The sequence below is a fragment of the Apium graveolens genome, chromosome 1 (genome assembly GCF_009905375.1).
Source record: "Apium graveolens cultivar Ventura chromosome 1, ASM990537v1, whole genome shotgun sequence".
Classification (NCBI taxonomy): Eukaryota; Viridiplantae; Streptophyta; class Magnoliopsida; order Apiales; family Apiaceae; genus Apium; species Apium graveolens.
Genome location: NC_133647.1, coordinates 116241795 through 116258534, shown reverse-complemented (window position 1 = coordinate 116258534; position 16740 = coordinate 116241795). Strand labels below are relative to the sequence as shown.

At 35.2% G+C, this 16740-nt stretch overlaps 1 protein-coding gene across 2 annotated transcripts; it reads left to right on the top strand.

Moving 5' to 3' along the window:
• Nucleotides 1-10873: 10873 nt before the first annotated feature.
• Nucleotides 10874-15130, top strand: LOC141666210 (uncharacterized). 2 transcript variants are annotated; one of them, XM_074472210.1, is made up of 3 exons: nucleotides 10874-11046; nucleotides 11556-12746; nucleotides 14906-15130. In XM_074472210.1, the coding sequence occupies exon 2, from the start codon at nucleotides 11606-11608 to the stop codon at nucleotides 12725-12727; it is 1122 nt and encodes a 373-aa protein (XP_074328311.1). In that variant the 5' UTR covers nucleotides 10874-11046; nucleotides 11556-11605; the 3' UTR covers nucleotides 12728-12746; nucleotides 14906-15130. The 2 variants fall into 2 exon arrangements, with proteins under 2 accessions (XP_074328311.1, XP_074328307.1); XM_074472206.1 differs by lacking the exon at nucleotides 14906-15130 and having other exon boundaries at nucleotides 11556-12907.
• Nucleotides 15131-16740: the final 1610 nt, after the last annotated feature.

Genomic DNA, 16740 nt, shown 5'->3' with positions numbered 1-16740 from the left:
ATTCCTTGGGAGTTTCAGGAACTATCATACGTCTAAGCCTCTTGAGAAGCCTAGAACCCCCAATTTCAGAATCCTTCTGAGAAGTTGCTTTTTCAGCTTCATCTACCACAGGTTCTGAAGAAGGAATCTGATCCTCAAAATCTGATTCATCTCTCAAAGTAATTCTCCTCCTCTTTTGAGGTGTTTGAGGAACAGTCTTTGTTCTCTTTGGCTTAGAGGATGTAGGCTTCACAGTAGGTGCTGAAGAAGAAGGTTCAGCAGTCTGTGAAGTGGAGAGATAGGATTTGAGATAAGTTCTGAGGGTAGGTTGAGTAGAATGAGAGGTAGGTACTGAGGTTGATGGATTTTGGGTGGTTGGAGGTGATTGGACATCAGAGTAAACAGATCTATAAGTATCAGGATCAGCATTTACCAGAATCTGTTTTACAGACTTAGGAATCTGTAATGGTCTAACCACTTTCTTCTTAGTATCAGCATTTACCAGGTCATTAAAGTATCGTTTTGCAACCTTAAAAGGTGGGGTTTGAGTGCTGACTAAATGAGGTTCATCAGTACAGTAAGTGTAAATAAGTTGACAGAATCTAGCAAAGTAAACAACATCTCTATCCTCTGTCATCCTATCCCCAATAAAACCAATTATTCCAGTTGCAAAATCAAAATGAGTTTGACGAATAATAGCATACCCTATGTGCTGACTCAGAATTGGGATAGCATCAAAATTTGAACATTTGTTCCCAAAAGCTTTGGTAATGCAATCAAAGAAGAAACTCCATTCTCTTCTGATATTAGCCCGTTTCAACTGTCCAAGTTTTGTCAGACTCTTTTCATATCCCAATTCAGCCATTAACTCCTGAAGGGCTGAGTCCTCTGGAATTGAGAAAGTACAATCTTCTGGAAGATGTAAAGCCCTGCGTACTGTACCAGGAGTGACTACAAAGGATGAATCACCCACTTGGAAGATAATACTGGGAGTTCCATGGTTACCACCATCATCAAAAACTCCAGTCCTCCAGAACCTCAGAACTTGTTGACTTGAAAATAATTCAGGCTGAGTTAAGGCATACCCAACCTCACTATGTGCAAGAAGATCTTGCACAAAGTGCAATTCAGATGGAGCTTCAGCATGATCAAGAATTGCAGCATAGTTGTTTGGAACAAACTTTGCTCCATCAATGATTAAATCCTTTGGTGCCATGTGAGAAATATTGAGATTCAAGTATGCCTGTTAGGTGTTTGAGATAATGTTTGTATGAAAAACCAACGTGAGAAAGAAGGAGAAAGAGAGTAAAAGTAAGGAGAGAGATAAAGTATAAAGAAAATAAAAGATTAAAGAAATCTTCTCTCTGTTGTACTTATACTCTGAAAAAAAATGTTACCGTTGGACACCTGTCAGACATGCAGTAATAACGGTCAGTTACTGGGCTCGAGAAAATAGGAATCATTACTTAGCCAGTTGCCTTGTTTCAAGGAAAAACCGTTCCATTAATCAAGAGAAACAGTTTTAATTCAAAATTTAAACCATTAGTACTGATTGAATTATTTTTCACTGCATCATTGATATTCTGAAAATACATCACATGAAAATGACCAAGATAAATTAAAGGAGTAAGTGCTGAAAATGAATCAGAACTTAATAAGAAACACAATATATATGGTCATCAGAACATCAATCAGGATTTATCAACACAAGATGAAATAACTCAGAGACAAAATCTTGAAGTAAAAACAACTTTCATTAATATATCAAGACAATACATTTATGAAATGGAAATTACATCAGTACTTATACAAGATTTTCCCTAAGCTCCTAATCCTAACATCAACAGCTTTAGTCCTAGCTAAGAAGCCTGACAAAGCTGAGGATGAAGAAGAACAGGAAGAAGGCAAGATTAAGTCATCTTCCTCTTCCTATCTTCGACGAACAAGATGGCGAGTCGTATGATTCGCTCTTGCTGACGGATAGCTTCCCGCCTTTCCTCCTCAAATCGCTCCAGATGGCGATGGTAATCCATATAGAAGAATAGAAGGTGAGTCAGCACCTCCTGTGGGACAGAATCCCAGATCTCCTCAGGAATGGCTGTTACATGCCACTCCTGCTGCCACTCGGCACAACTTAGCTCCATAGTGAAGGTTTGGTTGTTTAAAAACATGTTGTATCGAACCATTGTGTTTTTGACAGAAGAAGGAGGATAAGTGTGTGAGAAGAATGTGATGGAAAGACTGATGTGAAGTGGTTGCTTATATAGGCAAGAGAATGCCAAGAGACGCAAAGATAATTAATGCTGACAGGTAGAATTAATTCTACCTCGCCTCCCTAGACTTTGAAAAAGAATAATAGTCATTGGAAAGAGGAATCATGGTCTAGACCACACAAGACACAAGAAACAGTGGACTGTTCAAGGACAAATACCATTAATCCTAATCATAGTGACTATTAATCTTCCACTTCAACATATTCTAGTTTGAATTGAGACTGTTATCAAATTTTATTCACAGATAAGCCAAGTAAAGGATTAGACTGAGAAATCAGAACTTAGACCTATACCAGAACTTAACAGTCATCAGAACATAATTTCTTAACTCGAATAAGGAATGCCCTTCTTAGTAAATACTCATACAAGTTCTGAGTTATGGACGTCATTACTTAATCATCAGAACGTGTAACTTAGAACTTATCCTCAGAATTTGTGCAATAATGACACTATAACTGTTTATCTAAAATAACATAGACCACCACAGAAATTTTCATCATTCAGATGGAGTGATTAGTGTGTGCATTAAGCTAAAAACAGACAAAGAGTAAAGTCTGATTCACTTCAGTACATCTTAGAAATAAGGCATAACTAAAATTTTGCTAAAGATCTGTCATTGTCCTGAAACCTACTGATGAATGAGTTCATGCTTGAGTCCATCTCAACTATTTTGTGCTAATTTTATGCATCTTTTGCAATTCTATTTTACAGTGGCTTCTCAGTGTAAGTGAGTCACGACTGTTTATCAGAATTTATGCTATTTTCAGAGTATTTCTCCAGTAATCATAGAGTGTGAAAAGTCACCAAGAAAATATTTTGCTTTTCTAATGCATATTTACTTAATACCAGCAATGCACTTGGGTCGTCCCTTCCACATTTTTACTCTAGATCTCAAAGGAGTACCTGATGTTATTCTTTGATCTTTTTGCTTTTTCTTTTGATAAGTGAGGTTTATCAGCACTTAGTACATTCAGCAGTTTTACTAGTATCAGAACTTAACAGATGAGTAGCATTATTCTAATTTGTGACTTAGTAATAAGATATGCAAAGTAAACTTAACTAAGCTCAATTATCAGAATTTGCTAGTGTCATAAGATTTCCACCGAAATAATTACTTCTTACATGGATATGTTTATTGAAGACTACTAGGTCAGTTATCTAGCACAGTTATCCTCATAGGATTGAATAGGTACTAGAACAAACATATCACTTATCAGAGTTTAGAAACATATATCAGACAACAGTCAGTACTTAAAGACATTTATCAATTAAGCACAAAATATACAATGAGATTAATTCTGTAAATACTGAGCATAAAGTCTGATAACATAGAACAAGTCTAAGCAGATTTAGAGAAAGAACCTGAAACTATTCCAAGTTCATTTACCAATCTTGTAAAAGTAGCTTTACATAATGGTTTTGTGAAGATATCTGCCAATTGTTGATCTGTGGGAACAAAATGCAATTCCACTGTACCTTCATCCACATGTTCCTTGATGAAGTGGTACCTGATGCTGATGTGCTTTGTCATTGAGTGTTGAACTGGATTACCTGTCATAGCAATAGCACTTTGATTATCACAGTAAATAGGGATTTTGAAATATGTTAACCCATAATCCAGTAACTGATTCTTCATCCAAAGAATCTGTGCACAACAGCTTCCTGCAGCAATATACTCTGCTTCTGCAGTTGATGTGGAAATTGACTTTTGTTTCTTGCTGTACCAAGAAACCAATCTGTCTCCAAGAAATTGGCAGCTTCCACTTGTGCTTTTCCTGTCAATTTTGCAACCTGCAAAATCTGCATCTGAGTAACCTATTAGTTTAAAATCTGATTCTCTAGGATACCATAATCCCAGAGCAGCTGTTCCTTTAAAATACTTAAAGATTCTTTTTACAGCTGTTAAGTGAGGTTCTCTTGGATCTGATTGAAATCTTGCACAAAGACAGGTAGCATACATGATATCAGGTCTACTAGCAGTTAGATAGAGTAGAGAGCCAATCATACCTCTGTAGTCAGTAATATCTACTGATTTACCGGTATTCTTATCCAGTTTTGTTGCAGTGGCCATTGGAGTGGATGCACTTGAACAATCTTGCATTCCAAATTTCTTTAGCAAGTTTCTGGTGTACTTGGTTTGACAAATAAAAGTGCCTTCCTCATTCTGCTTGACTTGAAGGCCCAGAAAATAGCTAAGTTCCCCCATCATACTCATCTGATATCTTGACTGCATTAGTTTGGCAAACTTCTTGCAAAGTTTGTCATTTGTAGATCCAAAAATGATATCATCAACATAAATCTGGACCAGAAGTAAGTCCTTTCCATGGTTGAGGTAGAACAGTGTTTTGTCTATTGTCCCTCTGTTGAATCCACTTTCCAGAAGAAACTGAGCTAAAGTCTCATACCATGCTCTAGGAGCTTGCTTAAGTCCATAAAGTGCTTTGTCAAGTCTGTAGACATAATCTGGATGTTTGGTATCTACAAAACCTGGAGGTTGTTCAACATATACCTCTTCCTCCAATTCTCCATTGAGAAAAGCACTTTTCACATCCATTTGAAAGACAGTAAACTGTTTGTGAGCAGCATAAGCCAAAAATATCCTTATGGCTTCTAACCTAGCAACTGGTGCAAATGTTTCATCATAATCAATTCCCTCCTGTTGAGAATATCCTTTTGCAACCAACCTTGCCTTGTTCCTTGTAATTATGCCATCACTGTCAGTTTTGTTTCTGAATACCCACTTTGTACCAACAACAGATCTATTCTTTGGTCTTGGTACTAGGGTCCAGACTTTGTTTCTTTCAAATTCATTCAACTCTTCCTGCATTGCTTGCACCCAATCAGCATCTTGAAGAGCTTCTTCCACTTTCTTTGGCTCAGTCTGAGAGAGAAAAGAATTGTAAAGACACTCATTTGAAGTACCTGTTCTAGTTCTGACACCTGCATCAAGATTTCCAATTATCAAATCAGGTGTATGTGATTTTGTCCACTTCCTTACAGATGGAAGGTTTTCTCTAGAACTGGATGCTCCCCCATGATCCATGCTATCTTCATTTTCATTTTCTGATGCTCCCCCTGAAACTATGCTCTCTGAGTTGGATTCTTCAGTATTTAGATTTTCAGCACTATCAGAACTTGGCTTATCAGAACTTGACGAATCATAACTTGAAGAGCCAGATGCATGTTCTGATGTTTCTTGAGATGTGGTGGGATCTTGAGTATGCTCCCCCTACATAGGTGCATCTTCCTTTAACGTAGTCACCACAGTTTCAATAACATCAGAGTTTAATCCATCAGAGTTTGCAGTATCAGGACTTAGACTGTCAGGATTTTCAGTATCAGAATATGAGTCTTCATTTTCAAATCTCAGCTGATCATGGTCAATGAAATCTTTAAGACCAGTGATTTTCTTGTCATCAAAAGAGACATTGATAGATTCTATGACCACTTTTGTTCTCAAATTATAGACTCTAAAGGCTTTTGAGAAAAGTGGATATCCAACAAAGATTCCTTCATCAGCTTTTAGATCAAACTTTGATAGCTGTTCAGGATGAGTCTTGAGAACAAAACACTTGCATCCAAATACATGAAAATATTTCAGATTTGGCTTCTTTTTCTTCACCATCTCATATGGTGTTTTTCCATGCTTGTTAATGAGTGTTGCATTTTGAGTAAAACAAGCAGTCTGCACAGCTTCAGCCCAGAAATAGGTTGGAAGCTTTGCTTCTTCAAGCATTATACGTGCAGCTTCAATGAGAGTTCTATTCTTCCTTTCAACAACTCCATTTTGTTGTGGAGTTCCAGGAGCAGAAAATTCCTGCTTTATTCCATGGCTTTTGCAGAACTCTTCCATTATCAAATTCTTGAACTCAGTGCCATTATCACTCCTTAAAATTTTCACAGAATCTTTGACCATTTTATCCAGCTGTTTGACATGATCAATCAAGATAGATGCAGTTTCACTTTTTGTGTGCAAGAAATACACCTATGTGTATCTGGTGAACTCATCCACTATGACCAACGCATACTTCTTCTTTGCAATAGACATGACATTTTCTGGACCAAATAGATCAATATGTATAAGATGATAAGGCTCAAGAATTGATGATTCAGTCTTGCTCTTGAATGAAGATTTTCTTTGTTTGGCTTTCTGACATGAATCACAAAGACCATCAGGAGCAAATACTGTGTTTGGCAATCCTCTCACAAGATCTTTCTTGACCAGTTCATTTATATTGTTGAAATTTAAATGAGAGAGTTTCTTATGCCAATTCCAGCTTTCTTCAATTGATGCTCTACTTAACAGACAGATTGCAGAGCCATCAGTACTTGTTGAAAGCTTAGCTTCATAAATGTTACCACGTCTGTATCCTTTCAGAACAACTTTGCCTTTAGATTTACTCACAATTTCACAGTGTTCTTCAAAGAAGTCAACATGATAACCTCTGTCACAGATTTGACTTATACTCAGTAGGTTGTGTTTAAGTCCTGAGACCAGAGCTACTTGTTTAATTATGACATTTCCAAGATTGATATTGCCATATCCCAATGTTTTTCCAATGTTGCCATCTCCATAAGAAACACTTGGGCCAGCTTTCTCCACAAAGTCTGATAGCAGGGCCTTATTTCCAGTCATATGTCCTGAACATCCACTGTCCAGAACTAGAATATTTTTCCTGTTGCCCTGCAATCACAAAGACCACTAATTATTAGTTTTAAGGACCCAGACTTGCTTGGATCCTTTGGCCTTATTAAGTTTGTTAACATTTGCAGCGGATTTAGCATCAGAGTTTATGTTAACATTTTTCTTATCAGAACTTACACTATCAGACTTTGAATCAGAATTTACACTAGAAGGAACAAGGGAAACTTTCTTCAAAGAAGGTTTTATTTGATAATAATCATAGTACAAACTATGATATTCCTTACAAGTATAAATGGAATGCCATAAACTACCACAATGAAAACAAGGATTTTGTGGTTTGTATCTAACAGACTGACTCTTAACTCCTGATTTTGAAGGTAAGGAGTTAATATTCTTATTCTTCCTGCAAAAAGAAGCCAGATGGTTAGAACTTCCACAGTTATGACATGTTTTCCTAGGAGCATCAGGAACAGGTTTATAATCATTGCTTTTATTCACACCTTCCTTTCCATTCCTATTTTTCCTAGGTGATTTTACCTTGTTTGCATTCTTGACATCTTTCAGCTTATGCTTAAACTGCTTCTTTGTCATTAAGCCTATGTTCACTTCAGCTGTCTTTTCCTATTTTAGTTTGTCAGAAGTTAATTCCTCTTTAACTTCTGATTTCTCATTTTCAGACTTTACAGTTACAAACTTAACAGATTTAAACTTTGGCTTTTGCTTAACAACAGGCTTAATTTCTTCATTTCCTTTATCATTCTTATCTTCTCCATAACCTAAGCCCTCTTTCCAGTTTCCACTACTTAGCAAATTTTGAGTTGTTTTGCCAGAGTTAGTCCAAGTCCTGATAATCTCTCTTTCCTTTTCTAACTCAGTTTTTAGAGATTCATTTAATTTTAGCACTTCATTCCTAACATAAAAAGCATCATCTCTATCCTTCTGAGTTTGATGGAACATGACTAACTCTTTTTCTAAGAAATCATTTCTTTTCTTAAATGCAAGATTTTCAGAAGTTAATCTTTCACATGTTAAAGTTTGGTCTCTATAGCTAACAAACATGGTTTTAAGATATCTTCTCAACTCATTAATATCATCAGTATGAAAAGCATAAGTAGTCTGAGGTACCTTTGTTTCAGCAGCTTCAGAACTGCTCTCAGCACTTTCTTTATCAGCATTTGCCATCAATGCATAGTTCTTCTCACTTTCAGAGTCTGAGGTGTCTGTCCAGCTTTTCTGCTTTGTGACAAGAGCCTTGCCTCTGTCACCCTTTACCTTCTTGCAGTCAGAAGATATGTGGCCTTTCTCACCACAGTTATAGCATTTAACATTGGTGTAATCTCCTCTGTCAGACTTTCCTCCTCTGCCTTCAGATCTTCTGAAATTCTTCTTATCAGAACTTATGCTTTTCCTGGAAAACTTCTTTCCCTTCCTGAACTTCCTGTATGTAATCTTTGTGATTCCTTTCACCATAAGAGCACACAGCTTCATCATCTCCTCATCAGCATCAATCTTAGGCAAGCTTTCAGAATCTGAGTCATCATCACTCTCAGAACTTGATGACTCAGTATCAGACTTTATGAAAAGAGCTTTACCCTTGTCTTTCTTTGAGGAAGCTGCTTTGGGGAATTCTTCTTCAGCCTTAAGAGCAACTGTCCTTGACTTTCCTCCTTTCCTCTTGCTTCTTTGTTCCATCTCCAGCTCATGAGTCTTGAGCATTCCATAGATTTCGTCAAGAGTTGTTTCATCAAGATTGTAGTTGTCTCTTATTGTCGTTGTCTTCAAATCCCAGCATTCAGGAAGAGCTAACAGGAACTTAAGGTTTGAATCTTCAAGATCATACTCTTTATCAACCAATGACAAATCATTCAAAAGTTTGACAAATCTATCATATAAATCATTCAATGACTCATTAGTCTTTGAGTCAAAGTGTTCATACTCTTGAGTGAGTATTGTCTTCCTGTTCTTCTTAATTGTGTCAGTTCCCTGACACCTTGTTTCCAGAGCATCCCATATCTCCTTAGCAGTTTTGCAGTTGATTACCCTGTTTGACATTACATTATCAATGGCACTATGCAGTAAGTGTCGTACCTTAGCGTCCTTAGCAATTGATGCTATGTCCTCAGCAGTATAATCACTCTTCTCCTTTGGTACGATTTTTGCTGCTTCACCTGCAACTACAACAGCGAGTTTGGTTGGTTTGTGAGGACCTTCCTTGATTCTATCAAGGTATTCTGGATCTGTTGCTTCCAGGAACATGGTCATCCTTACCTTCCATATGGGATATTCAGATGGTCTCAGTATGGGGACTCTGATGGTCTCATACCGACTCTGAATTTGTGTCTTTGGTGGTTCCTCAGTTGTGGTAGGCTTAGTTGGAGTTTCTGTGTCCGACATGATTGTGTTTGGATCTTTAACTGTATGTATGTTAACAGATAGGCTCTGATACCACTTGTTAGGTCACACACACACTGTAGAGGGGGTGAATACAGTGTATAGTACACTCAAATCGAACTTTAAGAACTTAAGTAACAGAAAACAAACTTTATTGAAATAATAAACTCTGTTACAGTATGGAACTGTTACCTCTCAGTGATGAACAAATGTCACGAGAGCTGCTAGGGTTACAATGAATAATCTTTTCTAATAATGATAACACATATAGTGTAAACCCTATGTCTGTGTTTATATACTACACAGTTACAAGATAATCGCTAATTGATATGGAATATAATTCTGCTTCCTAAAATATATCAATCAGATATCTTTTCTTCCAAGTATTCCATTCTTCACGGAATTTCTTCTTCATGCATATCTCTTCTTATGTTTATCTCGATCTTCTTTCCTTTAATCAGCTACTGTCCTTTTCTGATCGTCCTTCAGCACTTAAGTTCTGATATCTATCTTCTGATGATTATCTCCTGATAATATAAGTACTGATATCCTTAAGTCCTGACTTCCAGTATAAGTACTGATCAACAGTTAAGTACTGATTTATCATGTTCACGTAAGATCTGAAAGCTAAACATAAAACATATTAGCCATGACATTATCAAATATATCTAACAAGAACCGGTGACGGGATAGGGTCTGAGAGTTTGAGAGAGATTGACGAGGAAGAGAGAGTTTGAGAGAGAGAGAGAGCAGTTTTTAGTTTTTAGTTTAGATTTTTTTAATTAATTTGTCTGAAGAGAGGGAGAGTGAATTCGTTAAGGGGGGAAAGAAAGGGGGGCTTTGCCGCGTTAATTTTTTTTTCAAAATATAACATCGATTCTAAATAAAGCGATGTCTATTAACAATATAGACATCGCATTTTCGCGGGATGATGTCTATAACAGTTTAGACATCGGTGGTACATTCGACCGATGTCTAACATATGATGTCTATTTACCTTTTTCTTGTAGTGTAGCCTAATAAGAAAGAGAAAAGACGAAAACTAATTAGGAAAAAAATTGTGAATTCATATATGATGATGGGATGAAGACGACACATGATAATTTGAGTTTTGAAAATTGATTGTGAGAGATGATAAATTAGGAATGTATTATTATTTTCACGTGTAAATAGGATCAATCAGTTAAATTGATAATGGATTATCATGTTAGTAATGGCTCTGGTTTTAATTCAAAAAAATTTGAACGTAGTAATCAGTTGATATAATGAGGGAGTAGTTGAAGTGTATAGATGGATTAAGTGTATATTAGGTTAGTTTATAAGTGGATTATAATGGATTTAAATGTGAAAAATCCAAGGAGATGTGTTTAATATAAAGTTTTATGTTAAAAAAATAAAATGGATTATGGGTTATGGGTGATGGGTAAATTTATGGGTAATAGTAGCATTTAAGATTATATAGAATATAGATTTCTGATTTTATTCGTATTTTTTTATTTTATTTATTAAACAAAAATTCTTTTATGCTAAAAATATTGTGTACGTATATTTAAGAATTTAACACAATAAAGTATAAACTGATTGACCCACTTCACACAACAACACTTGCTTCCTAATCTTCTCCTATATCTGTTTAACATTCCAACAAACACCTTCTTTGCGTTCTCAATATATGCGCGCACACACACATCCATGTATTTCTTCTTTCCGATGTAATATATAAGCCCCATCATTTCCACGTTTCTTCCTTCAACTCAAGTAATTTCCATTCCTTTTCTATTTTATTCATTATTATTTTTGTTTAAACGATTCGAGATCTTTGTTTATGGGTGTTTCAATTTTTCAATATTAGGGTTTTGTATGTTTAATATATTGCTTCGATCATCACGCCCGTGTATATTGTTTGGTTTGTTTGTAGTTTAGTATGAAATGTAAATTAGTTGAGCTGTCAAGGTTGTTTTTTGTTTGTTTCTTTTATTTTGCGTGATTGATGTTGTGTTTATGTGTGTGGTTAGGGCTGGGCTTCTTTGGTAAGATATTTCGAGGGTCTTGTTAGATTTCAGGTGTTCTAGAAACCGTAATGGTTCTAATTAAGGTCTTGATGAGTGTGTTTATTGTAGCTTGTGATTATCATGGGTGTGTTTATTGTTTGGTTGCTTTATAGTTTAGTATGAAAAGTTGAGTTATCGAGTCATGGGTGTGTGTGTTGTTTTTTTTTGTTTTTGTTGATTATGTGTGACTAATATTGTGTTTCTGTATGTTGTTAGGGGCTGGGCTTCTTTGGTAAGGTATTACGAGAGTCTTTCTAGATTTAGTTATGAGGAGGTCAAGAAACCGTAATTCTTCTAATCAAGGTTTCGATGAGTGGACTATTACGAAGGCCCTCACTTTATCTGATGTTGATGTCACTCATCCATTTCTTACTCTGCCTCGACAACCCGTTGAAAATCATATACTTGTGCATTTGACGCAGCTAGAACAAGATATGTTGATGAATAAGGAGCAAGTAAACATTAATGCTAAAGATGAGGATACCGGTGAAGTTCATGTGATGAAGCTTAAATGGCGTGGGAGTTATTTTAATCTTATTGGAAAATGGGGTAGTATTGTTCGAGCTAAGAATCTTGAGGTTGGGAGAGAGATTAAAATATGTTGGGTTAATGGATGTTTACACTTCTCAGTTCCAGAACAGCAGGTTCAGGCGGTGACACCCATGCAAGTGGTTGCACCACCACTACTTCTTGAACATTGGCCTATTAAAAAGGTTTTGACATTGTCTGGCGTTGATACAAATCATCCATTTCTGGCTTTGGCACGAAGATCGGTTGAAGATCATATTCTAGTTTATTGGAATCATCAACAACGAGAACTTCTAAGAAATGAGGAACAGGTTAATGTGAATGCTCGGGACGTTGATACAGGGGATATGTATGTGATGACATTGAAGTGGCGTGGAAATTATTATAACCTGTTTGGGAAATGGGAAAAGATATTACAGCAAAAGGGTCTAGGTGTTGGAAAAGAGATAAAGATACGTTGGGGCAACGGATGCTTAAACTTTTCAGTTCCGAATGACCGTAATGTTGTGCTACTACAAGGACAGGAACAGTGGCCTATTAAGAAAGCACTAACTTTGTCTGATGTGGACACCAATCATCCATTTCTCACTTTGCCTGGAAAAGCTGTTGATGATCATATTCTCTTTTACTGGACAGTGCAAGCACGGGAACAGTTGAGAAACGCACATCAAGTTGATATTAGTGTCCGAGATGATGACACTGGTGCTCTTTATCAAATGAAGTTGAAATTTCGTGGGAGTTACTATAATCTTATTGGAAAATGGGGACAAATCATTAGGGGGAAGATGCTTAATGTTGGGAGGGAGATTAGAGTACGCTGGGACCATGAATGCTTATGCTTTTCAGTTCCGCAGCATTAGCTGTATTCAGAGCATATAGGTAGGAAATTTACATGCACTTGCTATTTGTGCAATCATTGTTATTGTCATTTTTTAAAACTATATCTACTGATAGGTTACTTGCATAACTGCAACCTTTTAGTACCTATGTGCATGAAGATTTAAAGACACCAATATTAATGTGAAAAATGTTTTGTTAGAGCCTTGTAGTCCTCTCCATACTAACAGTTAAATATCTTCAAATTTAAGAATTTAATAACAATTTTGTATGGGATATCTTGTATCTCCACTCTTACCATAGTTTTAAAATTGAAGCAATAGTCATATTTACTTCAAACTCATGCAATATTATGTACATATAAAAATAATATGAACAAAATTATGGAGTGAATTGTATACTAGATAAGCTTATGCTTTACCTATGTAGCCTAGTTTTTTTGGTGCATTAACTGCCATCCATATTCCATACACAGCAGTAGGTAAATTCTGTTATTTTGTAATAAATCTCACCAAATGTGTTGTTATTTCTAGTAACAAGATCATCAGAGATGCAGCATTCCAATTCAAAATCATGTGGAAAAAATTTGCATTACATATTTTTCTTGTATTTCCTTTCTATTAGAAACCTTCACACGGATTTAATTATCAACTAAATTTGCTTTTAAACAAAAGAAAATCTATGAATTATCTATGAGAGAAAGTAATCCAAGAATTAGGGTTCTAATATTGGCTGGCGTGAGTGTTTAATCTATATTGTAACATTATATTAATTGTTTCGTTTAATTTAGTCTGACATCTATGTTTCTTGCTTTGCTAAAAATAATCCTTGTTATGTTTCTAAAGTCCTATCCCAAGGTTTATTGTAATGTAAGCACACTGGCATGAGCCGCATGACCCCATCTCACATCGTACATTCTACGATCATTTCTTTAATGCTACTGCCACGACTAATTAAGGTACAACTATCGACTATTAAGCACCAAGGTTTTTTTGTATTATAATATGCCTATTAACCTGTCTATCATATCTTGTATTAGATTATACTCCCTCCGTCCCTTTCAATTGTTTACATTTTTTAGAGAGTGTCCGACACGCATTTTAAGGTGCATATAAAGTATAGTTCTGTAATTTTTTTTTACAATTTTGTTTTTCTGAATAAAAATTAAAATATTCAACTTTTATTCGGAAAAAGAAAATTGTAAAAATAAGTTACATAACTATACTTTTTATGCACCTTAAAATGCGTGCCGGACACTTCCTCAGAAATGTAAACAATTGGAAGGGACTGAGGGAGTATATGATATGGATTGTGCCAATCAATTATATGCTTAAATTTGCACCAAGAACAATAGTCCTATTTATTTCGATTGGTAATATTATTTGTTATCTTATTAAGTCATACAGAATTATAAATGATTAAATGTCAGAATTATTAATGATTAAAAGTCAGAACTCGAGTTAAGTTAAGAAATAGTTTTAGGACACGTACAAATTTTAATTGTATTCTATTATCACCTTTTTGGCCATGGCTATTTCATAGGATTAAATATGGAATAGGATTATAGTCGTTTAAATATTTTATCCCATATTTCCTTCCCAAAATTGGTCAAGGATTATTATAATCCTGGAATTACGAAGGATAAAAAAATGAACTATGAGAAGAAATTATGTAATGCTTGGTTTAGAGTTTAGACCAAGTATTATAAGAGGTTAATTTAATTTAGACAAACACCCTTTTAAATTTAAGTTGACATATACTCTTTTAATTGAAAGAGGGGTATAATTGTCCTTTCTTGAATTAGTCCTTTAAATAATCTTTCATGAAATCTTTAAATAATTCCTTGCAATATATATGAGATTTGATTATTTAAAGGATTATAGCGATTGGAATATTATTTAATGATCATAATATTTCCAAACAAACACAGCCTTTGATGCTTTGAGTATGAGATGAGTATGGAGTTTTTGGAGTCACATTCAGAGTTATTATAAATCCTGTCATAGTGTAGTACCTGGTCTTCCAGTCCAGTCATTATTTGCAATGATTTGGAAGTTGTTTGCTTATATTGACCGGGAGGAGTGATACCAGTCCAAGATCTCCTGATATAAGTCTTAGCTTGGAAATGAAAGTATTATCACTTACATTTATCCACTTGAATAGTTTGGACTCCTATAATATGACCCTTGGTTGTTGGGCAGAGGAAGGGAGACGAGGAGTTGCTTCTGTATCCAGTGTGTGTCGAGGCTTGATGCCCTATACAAACGAAACTCCATTGTAAACCTGTTATATCTCCTCCTCAGGATTTCTGATGGATCAGATCCTCCGCTAGCAAATTCATACATGATATGTATACGTTAATGGTATCAATTTCTTGATATGTTGTACACTATTTATCTAGAATTTTTTTATAATTGCAGAGAAATTTTAGTCTGCACTAAATCCCTTTCTGTACTTTGGTGTTTCTATCATTGTTGTTATTCTTGCATACGGAACTGTTTATTTCTTTTGAAGTATGTTAAGTTTTTATTATGTTCTCACTTCTCATAATTTTCACCCTAAGGAAGTGTATACAGTACTAATCTCAATTCTCAGCCTGTGCTTGGTATTTCTATCTTTGTTGTTATTCTTGCATTAGGAATTGTCTATATTTTTTAAAGTACATTAAGTTTTTTAATGTTCTCATAATTTTCACACAAAGAAAGTGTAAACCGTGCTAATCTCAATTTTCATCCTGTGCTTAAATGGAGATCTTCACCTCAACTTTCTAGGTTTAAATTACAAATGTTAGATAATACATAATTCTTATACCTAGTTCTTTTCTTTTGGGTAATGATCTTATGCAGGTTGATTGTTTTTTCTTGTTATTATTACTTATACAGCTCAAATCTAATTATCGTGACTTTCCTAGTTACTTTTCTTTATAACCTGATTTATATGTATCAAATATATATAGGGATATTTGTTTCAGGCATTCTGTGGAAATATATATATGTGATTCAAGTTTACTGTAGATAACTTAGTTAAGTATTATTGTAGTGTAGCTGGACACTAGGTCAATTAGGCGTTTAGTTTTGTACATTATTAACTAGTTTTCTAAAATATCATTTGTTTTTATTAATTATCGTTGCAATGAATCTTGCACCAGTGACATTCTGGAAGATGTACAGCTACAAATAAATTAATTCATATGACAATATAGAAAACAACAATCTAAAAAATTGAAAAAGCAAAAGTTGATGACATTTATTTAATCCAATCAAATTAACTACTCTCCCTGCTTAGATTAACGCAATTATGATAAAAAGTAATCACCAGATGTTTACATTATATATAAGTATGTAGCATATATGCCTATATATAGCGGAACTCCTAGGTGTCCTGTCGGTCTGCTAGTCTTGGTTTGCCTTCATGCTTTAACAAGTATGGTTATGAGTTCTCTGTGCCTCAATGTGGTTGATATACAGGATATGCCTTTACTAGTTACAGTGTATGTTCACAAATGTGTTTATTGTCGTGTTAAATTAGGAAATAGAGAGATAATAGGTCTGTGATATTTTGATGTCTTGAATAGAGTATAAAGTGCAACAATATACCGAAAATGCGAAGGTAGTTTTTTCTGACTGGACGATCTGGAGAGGAATGCTTATCCAATGTTGGATGTATTAGACCCCGTTTTCAGAAACAGATATTTCAATATGTAGATTTTGAAATAGATGGAATTTTGGTTTCATCCATCTATGGCTTTAGATAACACTAGAGCTAAGCAGTCAATCTTTGCTGACTTAGTTTAGTGAGGCGTGGGAGCTTAGTGACTAGCAATTTTCCGGTGACAATGAATCTTGAGATGTTGCTGGAGGCATATTTCATGCAGTTTGATGCACTTGTAACCAGAGACTATTACTGTTGCTGAGGATCTTGAGATGTTGCTGGAGGCATATACTTGTAACTTGTAAGTTTATCTTATCTGTCTCCGTGGGATCAATGGAAACATGGCTGACCTGTATCATGTATTCTCAATTATTTTTTGGTTGAC